The 18,594-nt window shown below is 41.4% G+C and overlaps 1 protein-coding gene across 1 annotated transcript in view; it reads right to left on the bottom strand.

Moving 5' to 3' along the window:
• The window catches only part of mosmoa (modulator of smoothened a), a 30,851-nt gene extending 14,644 nt beyond the window's left edge, over window positions 1-16,207 (bottom strand). The window contains exon 1 of the mRNA XM_049561742.1: window positions 15,203-16,207. Within this exon, the coding sequence (XP_049417699.1) occupies window positions 15,203-15,308 (106 nt within the window). The 5' untranslated portion in view covers window positions 15,309-16,207. The remainder of the gene's footprint in view (window positions 1-15,202) is intronic.
• Between the last annotated feature and the right edge of the window lie 2,387 nt (window positions 16,208-18,594).

Genomic DNA, 18,594 nt, shown 5'->3' on the forward strand with positions numbered 1-18,594 from the left:
TTATGCCTGTGATTGGCCAATATTTTTTCTTCTGCTTAGCACTCAAGTAGAGAAAGTGAGGACTAAATCAATCCTGCCAATTACTGAATCTATCCCACGCAGGTATGACACTGTTGAGGACACTTAACATTGACACACAGTCTGCAAAAAGTTACAATGATATCAGACGAATTTGCTGCAGCATTTGAGATCCAGTATCTCTGTTTATATGCCTTCCATACTGAACTATAACTATCTCCTCCCTCTATCTTTGAATGTCTAAATATTGGGGGTGTCACCATACATTGATATATCAATTAAATGATCGACAATCCAATGTCATTAGGGATGCACATCAGTATCAGCCCATATTCGACTTGTTGACTGCCATCGTCCTATCTACAAATAAGATGAAATTCACTGATGGCAGTGGCCGATGCGTTTCCATTTGAGACTGACAGCGTCCTGTTGTCCAGGGGAGGTGTTTGGGACTAACCCTATTGTTTCCCTGATAATGCTACGTTGCGAGCAACAAATTTGTGTTGTCATCAGCAGGAGAGCTAGTTAACGTTAGCTGTTAGCAGTCAGTGGCCGGAATGGACAGCTGATGAAGGTTGCATCAAGTTACATTATGATGCGCTCAAGCTCTCTTCCGTGACAATGAGTATTGGGCAAAGGTGAATTATTGTCATTCTCATGATGTGTTCAAATGTCATCTTGTAAAATGTTTTTGGTGAGAAACTTGAACAATTACAGTTGTTTGAAGGAGTAATTTGTTAATGTTTTCATAGCGACATAAAATAGATCAACCTGGAATTCCACAGTCGGTGCAGCCCTAAATTTCATGGATGCAAAGATATGCTTTGATTTTGAAATTCCCATAGCACGCCTCGGTCACTATTTCCATCCAGACACACCTCCTTCTTAAACGTTCAAGCAGTGCTAGAGGCCTAGTGCCCAGCAGACAATGGCAGGCAGCCAAACAAAAAAGACAATGAGGACATTTACTGATTGCAGGCCCCCTGAACTGAATCAATCCCAATCGTACAGGCCGAGTGGCAGACTTTGTGATATCAGCAAATACTGTATTGTCCAAAGAATCAGTATATTGTATTGTGATGAAACTGGTGATTTACACCCCTGCTAAGTATGCACACTGACGTTCTACTGTACCCATCCATCACTGATCAGACAGGGAGTCAAATGGACTCGCGCCTCACTTTGAGTCATGAGTGGAGCTCTGCTAAAACTCAAGTGTGAAGGCCAGTACTCAGCGCAGGAACATGCTCCAGTGGAGCAGCCACTCTAGAGGGACGCCATTCAATTAGAGCATGTCCTCAAGGGGAGTTTCTACCTGAGTAAGCAGAACAGCGTCGCATCACTCAGGCCTCTGCTGATCACAGGTCTCGGGCAAAGAAAAGGCAGACTATAAGTGATGGGTTGTGGGGGATATGATGTAAAAAACTAGAGGGGTTTTAGTGCACTTGGATGATGTATAGTGGTGTTTCTGGATGGCAGATGAGCTGTCCTACACCCCATGTTTTCACACTTTCTATATGTAGACACAAAACAGGACGTTTTGAGACTGAGTTCAGAGAGACAACAGCACTGCATGAAAAATGCAGCACCCTCCTTCATTTCACTGAGGCCACAAGACTGCATAGAAAGCAAGTTTGTCTGGGAAAAAAGTTTAACGTGGCTCTATTTTTTTTTTTTTTACCACAACACAATGTAACCTCATTCAGAAATGCACTGCATTGGCCAATCTAATACAAGCATACATTCCCTGGAAATTAATTTGTAACATGGATGAGAATAATTCTGCAGTCTACCTGGCAAGAGATAAAAATACTGATATCTCTCCAGGAGTTGTCAAATCCAGTTTGTCTCCTTCAGAAGACAAATTGCAGTACAGTGTTCTAGTGTTTGATAAGCCTTCAACATCATGATATTTTAATTAACCTGACCTTCCTGGATTGCATTACATTGTCACATTGGTGCCTGAAGCAACACAAATACAGCTCCTTGCAAATCTTTAACGCAGCATTGTTGTCAGTCTGAACATTCAGTCTTAAAGTTGGCACTAGCTAAAAATGTCATATAATAATTATTAATAAACCCCAAACTTGCAAAACAGATTCACGAGTAAATAAAATAATTTCGAATTAAAGGTGCAACATGTAATTCTGGAGAAAGGTAGTTCATTGTTGAGTCTCATTTCCAAGTTGACAAATACCGATGCTTTGGGTTGGTGGTTCGGTCTGACGACCAACCCAAGGTCATCAATATTTGACAACCTGAGAATGAGCCTCAACAACCATCTTTCTCCAGAGTTGCATACTGAACCTCTTGCCTTGGGGTGTTTTCTTGTACACAAACACATGTTATGCCAGCCACTTCCTACCCCTAACATTCAGTGTTACTCAACCACACCCACTGCGAGAATCCTCTAACAAGCTTGAGTGCATTTCCTTCCTCTAAAACATCTGCAAGGCCAAAAGTTAAAGTACTTTAAATCCTGCATTGTTAAATGCTATCAGTCCTCTTCTTCCCTGCCTTTACTGCATATCATAGCTCATTACCACAACCTGTTGATCAGGAAATTGCCGTGTGTGTACGCACAAGATGGAACACAATCATGGAAAAATAACTTCATAGCACGACTAGAGATCAAAAGCTCCATGGGAACCTTTAAATAAACTTTGTCCACCTGTGTAAAAATGCTAAACATAGGCTGTATGTGGCTAAGCTAACTCTGGTTAGCACTACTGCCTCACAGCCAAGGGTTCTGGGTTTGAATCAGTCGGCTGGCGGGGGTCCTTCTGTGTGGAGTTTGCATGTTCTCCCCATGTCAGCGTGGGTTTTCTCCAGATTCTCTAGTTTCCTTCCTCAGTCCAAAGACATACAGGTTAACTGGTGACGGTAAATTCCCTGTACTTGTGAATGTGAGTGTGAATAAATGTCTGTCTCTATGTGTCAGCCCTGTGATAGTCTGGCGACCTGTCTGGGATGTACCCCACCTCTCGGCTGGGATAGGCTCCAGTACCCCCATGACTCTGTATAAGGATAAGTGGTTATGAATAATGAATGGATAATTCTGAATTGAGGCTTTAAAAGGCACAATGTTGTCTCACAATAATACAAGGACTGCATTTTCTCTACATGTTTGAGGCATAATCTGATATAAAGAAAATCTAATGAGCGGTAAACACTTCTTCTACTGACCACAAAATAACCCATTCACTGAAAAGGCAAGCCTGTGTGGGCGACATCATGAAAGTTCAACAGTGGCTCGGCAGGTGGGTGGACGCGTGCATGAGACAAGTATGTGAGCTGGAATTTCAGAAGGTCAAGCGTGTTACTTGCTCTGTCTGGCACCCAAATCCAGACATTTTATAACCCGTCTACTATAACCCTTTGTGTATTTACACAATGAATATACAGTATGTGGCTGCTAATAACCCTACTGAGTCTGAAGCACTTGAATACAAACAGAAAACAAAGCCTGTGTGAGAAAAATGTTCTTGTTGCCTGGGGGGGTGTGGTGGGTTCTACAGGCTGTCCAAAGGAAATCCTGCCCCCTTTATAACACCCAGCGAAAGTGCTGCTTTTACAGTAACAACCCACACAAACAATGCAAGTGGTTTAAAAGAAAACGCCTCTGGAGGCTGTACATGTGAAACTAAGTTATATATGGAGCTGCAGGACTGACTGAGGGCTTTACATCTACTCTTACAGCCACAAAAATCTACCTTTTAAACCACAAATGCACACATGCTGTCATTATGGCACGTTTCCTTATGACAAGGAAAAACTAAAAGGATGTTTTCATTTACCTCGTCTGTCTTATTGCTATGGCAGTTCTCGCTGTGCAGAACACTTATGCAATGTCAGTGAAAAGGTAAAAAAAAAAGATGGAGGTCATGGCTCATGACAAAAATGGCACCTGAATGGCTCAAAGGCTTACTCAACAGCCTATTCCTGAAGTCGGTTACAGCGTAACCTTGAGTGAATCAAAGAATGGGAGGTGAGCATGGTAAAGAGAGCAGGGACTGGTGCTGGGAACAGGAGACCATTAAGCAAAAGTTTGAAAACTGCAATTAATGGCACCGGTTTATGACCCTTTCCCCTGGATCCTCTGGCCTCCTGCTGTTTCACTGGCTCTCTGTGGAATTACTGCCTTACAACAGGCAGGCACGCTATGGTACACGGATACAGGTAAACAACTCGACAAGCAGCAAACACACAAACAAGTCTCGTAAAAGCCTGTGTGATAGTCAAACAGCAAGGGCGTGTTCATGACGCATTTTTTTCATTATAAAACAGATAGTTACAGCACTTACAACTGGCACTTCATTGAACCAGCTCCTGGACAAATGGCGCTGCTTTCAGTATTAATGTAATGCTAATTCATACTCACACGAAGCAGTCATTCTTAAATTCCTAGGTTTCCCCTATTGATGACAAAGCTGCTGTCAGGCGATTATACTTGACTTTGCATAACTGCATGTTGCTCTCCAGTCATGGCTGACAGGGCAAAACATCTTAAGTGTGTGCTCACTTTACTAAAACACAGCTAAATGCGAAATATGTAAAAAGGAAGTTGCTTGTAAAGACGGAGCAATCAGCAACATCATGAAAAACCTTCACATACAACATTTTATAATCTGAAGCAGTGCAGGATGTATAAGTGCTTTAGCAAAGCGGCTGCTGCAGCTACGTCCTCAGTGCAGCCTCCCGGCTCTGATGCTGATGGGATTTGCCAACCTAAAAATGCAACTCTCACACACTCATCAAGTGAAGGTTATCTCAGGACACAGTTATCATCGTTTAAGAACGTCCAACGTATGTTGCTAAATAAACCCATAGACAACTGGTGTGTCCGTAAATCCAATACGACACACTAAAATGAGAACGTGTTCTATTTCTACATGAATTAAGGAATGGTTACGTTAAGCACTTTCACTGTGCATGGTGTACTGCTGCTGCTTCCAGAGTTTGTGCTAAGCTAAGCTAATCAGCTGTAGCTTCATATTTAGCCAAAAGATATGAGAGCTGTATCAGTCTTCTCATATACAGAAAATGATAAGCCTATGTCCCAAAATGTTTAACTTTTTAGATAGGAGTTGTGCAAATCTGCAGGAAAGCCCAATCAGTCTTTTTTCAGCATTGGCAGTATAAAAACAAAATCGAGGAGTGCGGCAAAATGCTGGCTACCTACTTAAGTTTATACAGAATGCGCCTTTTTCAGGGCAATGGAGGGCGTGAGCAAGTAACAAAACGTGTAGCTCAGCGTGTGACGTAAACAGTGACGTGGGAGGGAAGCCGCGGCTAGTCAGTCCTTCGGCGATTCTCTCATAAGTCGGCCCGTCCTTCACCATTCCTGTCATCTGATGGTTAATGGCCTCTTCCTTTGCGAGGGCAAGGAGGGTGTGCAATTCCTTGTCTTCCCAGTTGCTCATCTTTACAGTGTCTGTCAGGTTTGCGTTTCCCTCTTGCTACTAGCTGCTCGCTAATTCCTGCTATCACCTGTTTCCTGTTTATCCACCGCCAGTGGGTCGCATGTGTGGCGTCATCAACAGCTCCTCCCACAAGTCTTCAACAGCCCCTCCCGTTGTGGAAGGCCGCCTTGGTCTGTTTAAACTGAAAGGGTTCCACAAGTATGACTACCCTACGGAGGCAGAAAATTGGGCACCTCGGATCAACTCGCCAATCCGGCTCTGTGTGTCTAAACACTTGCAGCTTGCTGGCAAAACGGCCAAACATTCGCGGAAAATCTGGCAGTGTAAAAGGGGCTAGTGGCTTATTTTCACCTTCCAGCTGAGACGATGGGATGTAAGGATAGCACCTTATAGGTGCTGTATAAAGGTGATGTCACTTTTCAGTTGTAAAAACACTGAGCAGAGATCAAACAGTCTGTAAGAGCATTTGTTCTTAAGAAAAGTCCTAACATAAGTCTACGTCAGATTCACAACGTGTTCTTAAACGGCAGAATTGTTCACACCTGTGTTTTCATCATGATAAACCTCATTATCCTTGCAAGTTAACAGAGCTTGCCAGTTGACTCTAATTAGCATAGGTTAACACCTCGCAAATCCTGTGTGCACACAGGGAGACTGAGGAAAAAGAAAAATTGAAAGACAAGAATGTCCAAACAAAAGCCTAAAGAGATGAAGCACCAGAGTCCAAACACTTCTGTTTTTAAAGCCAACCGAGCTGTCATATTTAATAGCATCACTAGTGGATATAAAATAACACAAAAAAGATGCTAAATATACATGTTGATCAACCACCTGACCTGCAAAGTACAAACTTTATGCATTATAGTACCACGACTGTCAGCACTGAGGAAAGAGACGGGTGCCGTGGCGCTGTTCAAGCTCTGCATATGTGTGTGAAGAGAGAGACAGAAAGAGGAGGAGAGAGAAGGTGAAGGTAGACTCACGCAAGGTCTCTGTAAGTGAGCCTATTCATATAATAACTTAATTGAAACACTACTTTGTCACTTTGCTACCAGTGATATTTACTAACGTGATCAATCACTAATTACTAGATGGCATGGCTCTGATAACTGATGTGAATTAGTGTGGTAGTGTAGTGTTTATTTTAAAAGGGCATCATGCTTTTGTAAAATAATCAAATTAATTAGTAGAGAATATTATAAATTATTAACATAAAAAAAGTATAGTGTTAAAGAGAACGCAATAGCCAATTTTTCTGTGCACACACATCAGCTCAAAATATACATAAGAGTGCTCTTCAGTGTGCGTAGATTCTGTTCTTAACTAACAACAAATCCCAAATAAGAAAACAAAACATTGGTGAATTGGTTCAATTGAAAAAAATGGGAGACAGAGCCAGTGTGGATATACCTTGAGCCTGCAAGAAACACTCAAAATGGATAATCTTTAGTTTACAAACAAATCTGGCGTAGCTCCTCTGTCACACACTCTGAAAATAATGGGCCCATTCTCCATTTTGTCGCCCTGCTCATTTTCACGCTCCTGTTGGACCCCGTTACCCTGCCGTCAGCTCTGTGCTCGCTATGATCAAAATACTCCTCTCACCATGTCTCGGTCTAAATGAGAGGAAATGAGGTCCGTGTCTGCTCATCTTCAGCATGATGATGCTGTCATTAGTGGAGTATAGGGGGGGTGCTGCTGTTTAAAGGCTCTGGAGGGATGAGTCAAACAGGCCTCTGAACTGTGGTGGGCGTCAAGTAGGCAAGCTAAAGCAGCCAACAGCTGTGTCTTTAGCCGCCGCTGCTGCAGGCTTTTACAGCGCCCACTTGCATTGTTGGGGCACAGGAGGACGGCTACTGAGTACGGGCCAAACTTGCATACAAAACATGGTAGATAAACCCAGGAGCATTGCTTTCTCTCAGCCTAAGTGCTAAATGATAAATTCAATCTGATCTACAACCTGCAGAGCATATGTGAAAACAAAATAAGTAGGTAGGCAGCAGTTGAAATGCCTCCACCTACAGGTAATGAAAGTAATAGCTGCTACAATTTTAAAAGAACAGTTCACCCCCAAATTAAATACAAATTTTTCATCTTACCGGTGGTGCTGAGTTGCCATGTGTTGAAGATATCAGTCATAGAAACGTCTGCCTTCTCTAGAACATAATGGAACTAGATGGCACTCAGGTTGTGGTGCTCAAAGCAACAAAAAATACATTTGAAAAACTCAACAGCAATGTCTCTGTCCAGAAATCATGACCAAGCAACTCAAGCTAATCCACAGAGCTTGCTGTGAGCAGTTTCATGTAGGAACTATTTTCTTTCTACCAAACTACACCCAAAATCTGTGTCGCTGTGCAGAAGGAAGCGCGCATCTACTCATGGATGAGAGGCTCCCCACTGAGCAATAGACGGATATTAGACGTCTAGTTATTTTTTAGACCTAATTTCAACCGCCTGGATTCCGTCTATTTTTAGACGGAATTTAGACGTTGCACTTTAATCCAGTATTCGATAGCTATTAATTAAAAAAACAACTGTAAGGTGCATAACTGATCTCCAAATACTTAACTAAAATAATAATGATAGCCGTTGAGCGATATACAGTATAGTATAGATATAGTCGAGATTTAGACGTCTAAAAAACTTTCATTTCTATACCCCTGATAGACCAAGGAAGATTTAGATGTATATTAGATGTATAATAGACCTAAAAATGCTCGGTGGGTCATGCTTGTGACAGCGCGAGATACAAACTTTTAGGGCATCTTCCTCGGCTGAGATGTATCATAAGGTAGCTAAGGTGAGCTAACAGTAGATGCACGCTTCCCTCCGCACATGGCTACAGTTCGCTGGTGTAGTTTGGTAAATAGAAAATAGTTCCTACCTGGAACTGCTCACAACAAGGTCTGTGGATTATCTTGACTAATCAGATCATGATTTCTGGAAAGAGACATTGCCATTGAGTTTTTCAAATTAATTTTTTTGGTGCTGCCCAGTGTCATCTACTTCCACAGGCAGACTGAACATCATCTAAAGTTTGTATTTGGTTAAGAATATCAATGCTTTTCATCACTGTCTGAGCCCCACTTTAATAGCACATTTCGCCACCCCACTGCATCCCTGTGTGCACATCAAGCTAGCATAACATCAGCTAACTATGCTAAATGACACAGTACCACAGCTAGAAACAAAACATGACTGGTTGAAGCTTCATGATTGGTTGATAGCTGAAAAAGGTGAGGTCAACTTTGGTTTGTAGAGCATCACACGTGTCTGCAGTGACAAGTCTCAGGTGTCCGTTTGTAGCTTCAAAATGACTTGTAGCCTGTTGCTGAGTCACTCGTAGTGTGAACGCAGCATCATAGCTGCAGTTTTCTTTGTGACATTCAACACTCAGGATACTCTTGTAATTATGAACTGTGCTGCTGTTTGTGTCCTTTCCTTTTGGTGGCACAAGTTGGACTGAACTGCAGGTCTAAACTGCTGAATGTGCGGCTCCTTAACTAGATGATATTGGCTGGGCCTGGTTTCAGTTGCTTTGCATCAATGACACTGTGTGTCCTTGTGCTTTGAAAAGGGATACTTAAAATAACACAAATTTATTATTCTCCTATTTCATTTGCTTCAGATGTCAGACTATAGTAGCAGTCCCTGAGCACCATTGATTATTTACTGCAGTTTTATAAATTCTACTTTTTTATTCTTCATCCGGTTAATAATCTATTCTGGAAGGATTTCCACCTGAATTCAATCCACTGCTGACACCTAAATGGTTAACTGGCCTATGATCTGGGCACAACAGTAAAGCAGGGGAGGTAAAACACTACTGTCAAAAAATAGATTCTGTGAAATGGTCACCTTCAGGGTTTGAGATTTTCTTGGAAACCTACATTTTCTTGGATACAGCAGCGCCATGAAAAGCCAGTCTGTATCTGGAGGTGATTTAGCATTTTTAAGAGTATGTGTGTGTTTGTATGCATGCAGAATGTTTCAAAGGTTATTCAGGCTCTAGAGAACAACATCCACTCTGGTGACAAGTATCTGCAGGGGGGCAGTCGGCGGCAAAGCTGACGTTTGGGTCTGACACTACAGCAACAGTGCTTTGTCTTGAAGCCCAGCACAGGAAATCAACCTCAGCTGTTACAGCCTGAGGATATCACACTGAAGTGAGGACAGTGTCATGGATACACACTGTGTCATTTGTATTGGGTTACAGTAGTGCTACTTTTCTTTCTACTGGGGCTATAAGTCTGGACGACTGCAAGAAGCAGCATTCATCGGTGCTAAATGATCATACGCACACGCGTCACAATTTGTGTACTTGTTCCCGATTTGTTTTCCAAAATGCTTTGATGAAGTCACTTGACCAAAACGGGAGGCAAAAGCCACACACTCAATGAGCACAGTCAGCTTTTATTGATGCTAACTGCCCAGGGGAACATGTCTGTTTCTCCACGCTCTGAGTACAAAGACGGCACACTGAGGTCCTACAAGGGCACGTTGTCAAGCACTGAGCACTGACAAGACAACAACAAAGCTGGGGACCAGAGGTCAGCTGATTGGAGATAATACAACATGGGAAGTCACCAGGGGCTCTATATTTCAAGCAATACACTAGTCTGTGGAATAGGGTGGAAAAAATAATGCAAACAGCTCATGACAGTTAAACACTGCAAAAAATGTGGCTCTCATCAAGTTAAATCCCATTTAGTAGGACATCAGCTGTAACAGAGGCCACAGACAGTGTAACAGAGCCCCGATCAGAAACTGTTAAGTAATTTAATATGACCAGACCGTCTTTAAAGTCAAGACAAAACAGGCCAAAAACGGACAAGCTGTGCCAACAAAGAGGAGCCAATGTCACAAGAAATGTGAAATCAGTAGGCAACATAAAGGGAGACTGGCAAATGCCACCCAACTTTTAAGCCGTGTAGGCAACAATGAATGACTCAAAAGTCCTTTTCCAAAAAGTGTTGGGTGAGTATGTCAAATGAGGATCTTTACAAAAAGTTTTTGGCTGCAGAAAACTGTGTGTATAAACCACAAGGGTACTCGGAGAGAGCATATTTCTGCCAAGGCCAATGGTCCAGTCTTCTGTGAGTGCATTTACATAGACACAAATAACCTGTTTATGAGGCTTATTCCAGTTGTGATCATATTGGGGATATGGTGTTTACGTGAGCACAGAGAAATTAGATTATTCATATAGCTTACTAATAACTTGGTTAGTGATCACTGCAGCCTATTTGCACAGACGCCTGTGATGTTTACAAAAACAAACCAACAATGGAAGATCACAGAGACAGGACATATTTAACACTACACTGTACATTTCCTATCACTTGACAACTTAACAGCTCATTTCTTCTCTGCTCCGATCGCCAACACCCATCTGATCTGACCGCATCCGCATCTCCCTCTCTCTGCCTCACACACACACTACTGCTGAGCTGATGTTATTCCTGAAAGCAGCTACACTACTCTTACAAAACTGTCCTCCAGGGGGGGCAATCGACGAAAATAAGCAGCCTCTTTCATTACCAAAAGACTTAGCTCCACTTCTGCATCGCTCCAGAAGTGAGACTCTTTTTGCTAGGGCTGCACCATATTGGAAAAAACTGACATTGCGATTTTTCTTTTTTTTGCAATATATATTGCGATATTACAAAAATACAAGAATTTTCACCAGATGACTTAAACTAAGAAAATTAAAAAATAGAGGCGGGGCTTTTACTCACCACAACTGCAGAGGCCACCAGCTTCATTTGAAACAGACTACATTATAGACGGTCCGTTATTTATTAATCCCTCTGTATCTTTATATTTTTACTTTTTATCTGCTCCTGTCATTTCAAACTCCCCACTTCCTGAATTTGTTTCAAATTAAAAGCCCCTTATAACCTCGGCTGAAAGAATCCCTCCATTTTCTAAACAGGCTTTTATTATGAAACATTTGTAGGAACTTGTTGTGGAGGATTCGGTGACTTGTATGTTTGTGTACGATACTTCAAATGTAGCTCCTGCCATCTGTTGGCGCTTTTTACGTTACTACAACAACAACATTTCAGCTGGCACATGAACAGACACAGTGACTCAAATAATAGTAAAAGTAATAAAAATAGGACAAGAATAACCCGATGACATCACACACGCCGTCAAAGACGGCTGGGGATAATTGGTGAGTACCATCATGTAGTGTGTCATGTCTGTCAGCCAAGTCACAGCGCAATTTTATGACTCCACAATCGTGTAATGTGACACAGTGACTTTCAGAACGGGCAGGAAAGTCGTGTAGTGTGAACCGGGCATAAATCCTACCGTTTCTCCTTCTTGCATGTCACTCATTTTCAGTGTGTGACTGCAGCGTGTGCATGAGAGGGGGAGGGGCTGCTGAATGCTCAGAGGGGCGAGCAGAGCGGAGCAAGGAGCTTCCTTCAGAGCTGCTTTTCTGAAGCAAAAGTTTACATGTTCTAAAAAAAAAAAAAAAAAAGAGAAAACATTGCATGTCCTGCGATGTGACTATCGTACATGCGCGCATCATGATGGCGATGTTCAAACGATATATCGTACAGCCCTATTTTTCGCTGCTGTTGTTGTTTGTATTCCTGTTACGTCACGCCTGAGGCCACACCTTTGCAGTTAGTCGGTGGCATTTGATAACTGGGATACTGTGTAAATATGCAACAGTACCCCAGTTGTTTTCGAAGGGCTCCATTATAGGGCTGCAACTAACGATTATTTTCATGGTCGACTAATCTGTCGATTATTTCTTCGATTAGTCGACTAATCATTTTATCAAAAAATGTGTTAAAATTTTAGAAAAATGTCGGTCTGTCTCTCCCAAATCCAAAAACTATGTCATCTAATGTCTTGTTTCGTACTCACGCCAAAGGGTTTTAGTTCACCGTCATGGGAGAGTGTGTAAAGCTGCCAATATCTGAACATAAGAAGCTGCAATCAGAGTATTCTGGGATACTGTTAGAGTACTTTTTTTATGAAAAAAGACTCAAACCGATTAGGCGACTACTAAAATAGTCAACGATTATTTCAACAGTCGATTAGTCATTGATAAGTCGACTAATCGTTGCAGCCCTACTCTGTAATGACTGATTTCTCTATGAAGTTTGAGTAACTACATGTGTAGGCTACCCCAGAGTATTACTGATACCCCGTGAATCTGGATTCTGATACGGAGTCATTGTATTTCTACAACGGGCTATGCTTTGGATGTTTATCCCCTATATGTCCTGTAAATACGGCAGAACTGACAATTAAGTTGACTTTGGTCACTACTGAACTTTACTACAGTCTACTGGATTTTAGGATTCATGGCATTTAGTCCGCTGAGGCTATTAACCTTTCACACAATGCTAACAAAAAAATAATTTGTGTATCTTCCCTGTGATTCAGATCTGCTCCAAAATGTAATGTGTTCTTCCTTGGCCTATGCTACACCCTTGCTCCAAAGTTACTGGAAATTCGGCTGGTAGATTTTGGGTAATCCTGACAAACAGACTAAACTGAAAACATAATCTCCTTAGCGGAGGCAAAGATGCAAAAATGGTATAATACCGTCAAAACTGCGAGATAAACACCTAAGAAAAAAAATGGTGACACTTCCTTCAATCCCCCTTTTTAACATTTATAATCACTACTGCACATATGCTTTACAACACACTATAATGCAGTTATAAGAAGAGATAATGACATGTTAAATGGTACAGTATTTGAAGACCTAACACTTGTTTTACTTCATTGTGATTTATCTGTTGATACACCAGCCTCCACTTAATGGTGCCCACAGGAGGAATTACAGTTGTTGTCAAGTACATTAACAAACACTTTGGCTATATCTGCGTACAGCTACATTATAGTATGGCATAAATCATGTGTTTATTACTCATTTGACATTTAGGTTAATGAAAAGTGGTACCGTAAAAACGCAGCACGAATGTGTGTGGTTGAGGCCGCACGCTCGCCCTATAAAGATATAATGGTCTTTTAGTAACACTCAAAGCTCTATCACAAATAACGCCTCATACATTTGGCACTTAAGACGCACATTATGTGGCACTTCTAGTTTATCCGCAGCTGGGTATTGACAACCTGCATTTATTTGCCCATTGAGTATATAATCTGAAAAGGCTGTTGTAAGACTAACTTGTGCCATACTTGCTACTCACGCCATACCAAGGTGAAAATTTATTCAGAATTTACTTTGCAGGCAAACAAATGGTGCCATTTACTATGTAATATTCCAAAACAGTGGCTGGTACAATCTCAAAACGAGTGTGAAGGAGATGTCTATCACCTGCATGTTGTCTTATAAAACCATCCAGGACAAGTCACATCACAATCATCAAACAGGGCAGTGAAATCTGCGAGGGGAAGTGAGAACAGTGACGACGAGGTGGAAGTCGTTAGCTGTGTGAAACCTGGTCTGTTACACCCACACTCACCTCACTCTCCACAGTTTTAGGTAACAAAGGTTTAACTTTATGTAAATGGAAGTAGTGGGAGGTTACTGTCCACTTTTTCTGCTCTAACTTTAGACGTGATCGCTCCGACACAATCAGATGGCATAAACTGTCGACAGTGCCCTCCTTTCATTTGCATCCTATTATTACTTTTGCACAGACTGCTTATTCTGTCAAGCTAATACAGCTCGGTTGTGTGCTGGTGGATGATGTGGACCCTCCCTGACCCAGTTACTAAGCTGTCATCCTGCAAAGGGAACAAAGAGGAGCAGCTGTCTATCAATAGCCTGGATGTGTTTTCAGGAGGGACACAAATAAAGCGAGAGGACAAATCAGCGGGGGACGCCACAGATGAGCACCTGCTTTGGTTCCTCAAGTGATCTTTGATTAAAGTGGTGGCATGGAGGTCACTTCGAATGTGAAATCACCCGAGAAACACAGGACAAGTAGTAGTTTTAGTGCTGAAATGATAAGCCACTTAATCAATTAGTTGGTAGACAGAGAAAAGGCTGACATTAACAATAATTTCCCCCCATAACAGACTATGTGGTCTACAAAATGTCTGAAAATGCCCGTCAAATTGTCATGTCTTCAAATAGCTTATGTTTTCTCATAGCACAAAACCCAAAAATGCTTGATTTACAATAATATAAAACAAAAAAGCAGCAAAGCCTCACATCTAAACTGTTAGCAAATTACTTCCTATTAATCTATCAATTGACTAACCTCTTTCAGCAACATTACTAAGCAAAGTAGGAATTTGCTGTTATTTCTTATATATTTGTATGAAAATCTAATATCATTTTTTGTTTGTTTCACTGCTGATCATCATACAAAACAAGCAATCTGAAGACCTTGAAATCAAGATAATCATAATGAGCATCTTTCACTATGTTTTGCTATTTACTAGACTAAAGGTTCATCCACTGATCAAATGTCATAAAAATGACCATTACTTGCAGCCCCTGAAGTAGCTGCTGTCCACGGGGCTGAATAATGAGCTATGAAATGGTGATTTTTGGTCTGGGAGTCAACAAACATATGCACAGGACACATCGCTGTGGAGGACAAAAGATGTTGCAGCAGATGAAACCCTACACACAATGGAGCATATCTTTGTTGTGGAGATTATCTGATGACAAATGCTCCTGCGGTGTGTGTGTGTGTGTGTGTGTGTGTGTGTGTGTGTGAGAGAGGGGGGCAGTGGCAAGAAATCCTGCTAAAAATCACACAAAAACACAACAGTAGTTTTCAATAGCAGCTGTGGCCTGCTTCATTTACCTGCTGATTCACCAGTGTTGATCCAGTCTGGGTTTGCAATGCTGGCTATTGCAAAGATATCTGCTGCCAGAAACAGGCACCCTGAAATGATCGTTAGTTTATCCATATCGCCAGCTGACGACGCGTTTGAGTAACGTGGAAAAATGTGCTGCTCGTTGTCCAAAGTGTGACCCCGAGTGTTGAGACACAGGGTGGGCTGTTATCAGTCTAACCTCGCCCCCTTCAACAGGAGCCTGCTGTTGTGGTTCTGCTGTGCATTTTGCAGCAACGTTAGCTCCTTCGCGTCAAGCAGGCGAGAGCGTCCAGCTACAAAAGGCTCACAAACGACACACAAAAGCATCACATCTCAAATGTCCTTTGTAGTCCAGTACGGTAAAACTATAGCTCACTCCGCACCGGGGCCCTGAACTGCTTGTGTTGTCTCTCGGATCCGTTTAGCAGCAGCAGCCGCCGCAACAGCAGCATCGGGTACAGCTGCGGCTAGCAGGTAGCTAGCTAGCTAGTTCCCAGATTCGGGCTCGGTGTGCCGAGCTGCGGCCCAGAGGCTGCTCGACGGCCGAGACCGCGACTGCGCTAGCATTTCAGTCACAATGTCACACAGACGGAGGCCGAGAAGAAGCAAACCAAGTTCCCCTCACTTCGCGGTGTCCGTGTTTCTAGCGGAGCTCTAACGTTAGCCGTCAGGGAAACGAGAACCCATCACCCTCTCTCGCTTATTCGAGCCCGTTCTCCTTCTCCGCTGGAATAGCATCTGGTACTCTCAGTCCGTTAGCTTCACCTCCTCCTCCTCCTCTTCTTCTTCTTCTTCCTTGGACCACGGTGAGCACGGTATTTAACGCTGCGTATTTAAATCCCGAGGAGCCGTTAACGTTACAAAGTCCCGATGTGGACGGCAAAGCGGTAACGTTATTGTTATGCTTTCCACCCGTGTGTGTCTACCGTTAGCTCAGCCTCCCTTTCTGCCAAATGACATCAGGCGAACACCCCCACGCAGCGTCACACACACACACACACACACACACAAAACTCAGTGTCTTCACGTTCAAGAAGGGGGGGGGGCATTCGTCCACTTCTCGCGATACTATACATTGCACTGAACGGGGTGTATGATGTCCTGAGCGTCCTGAGTCGCCCTGTTTGTGGCAAATTCTAATAATAATGATAATAATAAAATAAGACTAAAAATAAAAATATAGTTATTATTATGACTATAATTATTACTGTTATTATTATTATTATTATTATTATTATTATTATTATTTTGTACATCATTTTTCAAGTTTATTAAATAGTAACCCCACCTAAATTAAGAATTCCAATGTTATTTCTATGGTCTAGGAAATTTTAATCAGTATTTGTGAAGTTCTCTCTCTCAAAGACAGAGACCAGGGAAGTCTCAAACAGACCATCATTATTATTATCATTTATTTATTTATTTTTTGTATAGCATTTTTCAAGCCTTTTAAATAGTAACCCCGCCTAAATTAAGAATTCCAATGTTATCTCTATGGTCTAGGAAATTTTAATCAGTATTTGTGAAGTTCTCTCTCTCAAAGACAGAGACCAGGGAAGTCTCAAACAGACCATCATTATTATTATCATTTATTTATTTATTTTTTGTATAGCATTTTTCAAGCCTTTTAAATAGTAACCCCGCCTAAATTAAGAATTCCAATGTTATCTCTATGGTCTAGGAAATTTTAATCGTACTTGTGAACAACTGACTCTCAAAGCCAGAAACCAGAGAAGTCTCAAACTTGTTGTCACAGAATATAAAATTCTGCTTTAATCTATTGTAGTATTCTCAGCTCTGAAACATACAATGCACCTATATACTCGTAACATCCCCTGGGTGCTCTCAGTTTCATCTACAACAAATTTCCCAATACATTGTCTATGGAGGAGCTCCAGACTTCATACCTTATGACATCACAAATGTGAGATTTAGCACTCTAGCTTTTGGATCTGGAGGGGAGTTGTTCATGTTTACTAATGTTTTTGGACTGTCTTAGACCATAGGAATACATCATATGAATTTCAAAAACTGGTGATCCACTTCAACAGATTTAAAGAATAAACATTTAAAAAGTCCCCACCCATTTAAGTCCCCTACTCACCACATACAAAAATTAAGAACATGAGCGAATATGTTAAAGTGCGCTAAGCCCATACATGACCAAATGGAGGTACAAGGTAAAATAAAATAATAATAAATTCATATATAAATAAGCTCATATGAAACAGGAAAAGGATATAAACCACATACATAAACAGATAAGATGCAAACATGAGAGATGGTCTCATATAAAGCAGACAGAATGCAAAGGTCTAAGACTTTTGCTGTTATTTTAACATTATGTGAAGCATATTGCCCTCAAAAAGCCTTTTTTAGTTGAACTAGAGCTGGAATAATATGAGAAAATTAATCACCAAAATTTTGATAATCAGTTTTTCACTTATCAAGTTAACTATCACTGAGTACTTCACCTTGGGCTTTGAGGGATTGCAAATGGCATGTTTCAACATTCTTTGACATTTTATCAATAAACAGTGAATCCAAAATAGTTGCTAACATCATCAGCAATAGTGAAAATAATCATTAGTTGTAGCCATAATTCAATTTACCATAAATGAACTGGCACAGACAACACGGTGGTATGATTTCGTCATAAGAGCGCTGTTAATTTTTTTCCCCTGTGGCCACCAAACGTTTATTTGGAGATTTAGGGCACACCTTCTCAAGTGCTTTGTGTAAATGCATTTCTGAAGTACCTGTACATTTTATTCTTCAACTCCACTACATTTCTGAGGGGAAATATTGTACTCTCTCCTTCACTGTATTTGACAGCCATAGTAACAAGCCACTCTGCAGATTTATTATTTTACACACAAAACACATGAGCATCTTATAATATATATAATGCATTATGATTTAGCTACAGTGAAATGGTTCTTAGCTAACCCAGCTGCAACATACTACAATACTATAACATTTAACAATACCACACTGACAGGGGCCAGTACATGAGTACTTTTATTTTGATTCTTTATGTACATTTAGCTGGTATTGCCAGTTTTACTTAATACTTATTTCACAACTCGTCCTCTGCAGCTACTGCACTGGCTGCACAAGCAAAAACAAGGCTGCTTCAACCTAAATATAGGATGTGCAACACTGGATTAAAGGCAACTTTCAATCCTGCCAAGTCATGTTTGAGCCTTTGGGGCCCCCTACTGGTTGATAAATGGACCATCACCTCTATGTGCTAAAAATACCTGCTGCCTGAACAGCCTTTTTTAACCACCACACCACCCTCTCACTCCTGATACAGCACTAAAAACCCTCTGTGAATCCGGATTTATTTCAAGATACAAATTCAAGTGACAACCCG

The sequence above is a fragment of the Epinephelus fuscoguttatus genome, linkage group LG19 (genome assembly GCF_011397635.1).
Source record: "Epinephelus fuscoguttatus linkage group LG19, E.fuscoguttatus.final_Chr_v1".
Taxonomy (NCBI): Eukaryota; Metazoa; Chordata; class Actinopteri; order Perciformes; family Serranidae; genus Epinephelus; species Epinephelus fuscoguttatus.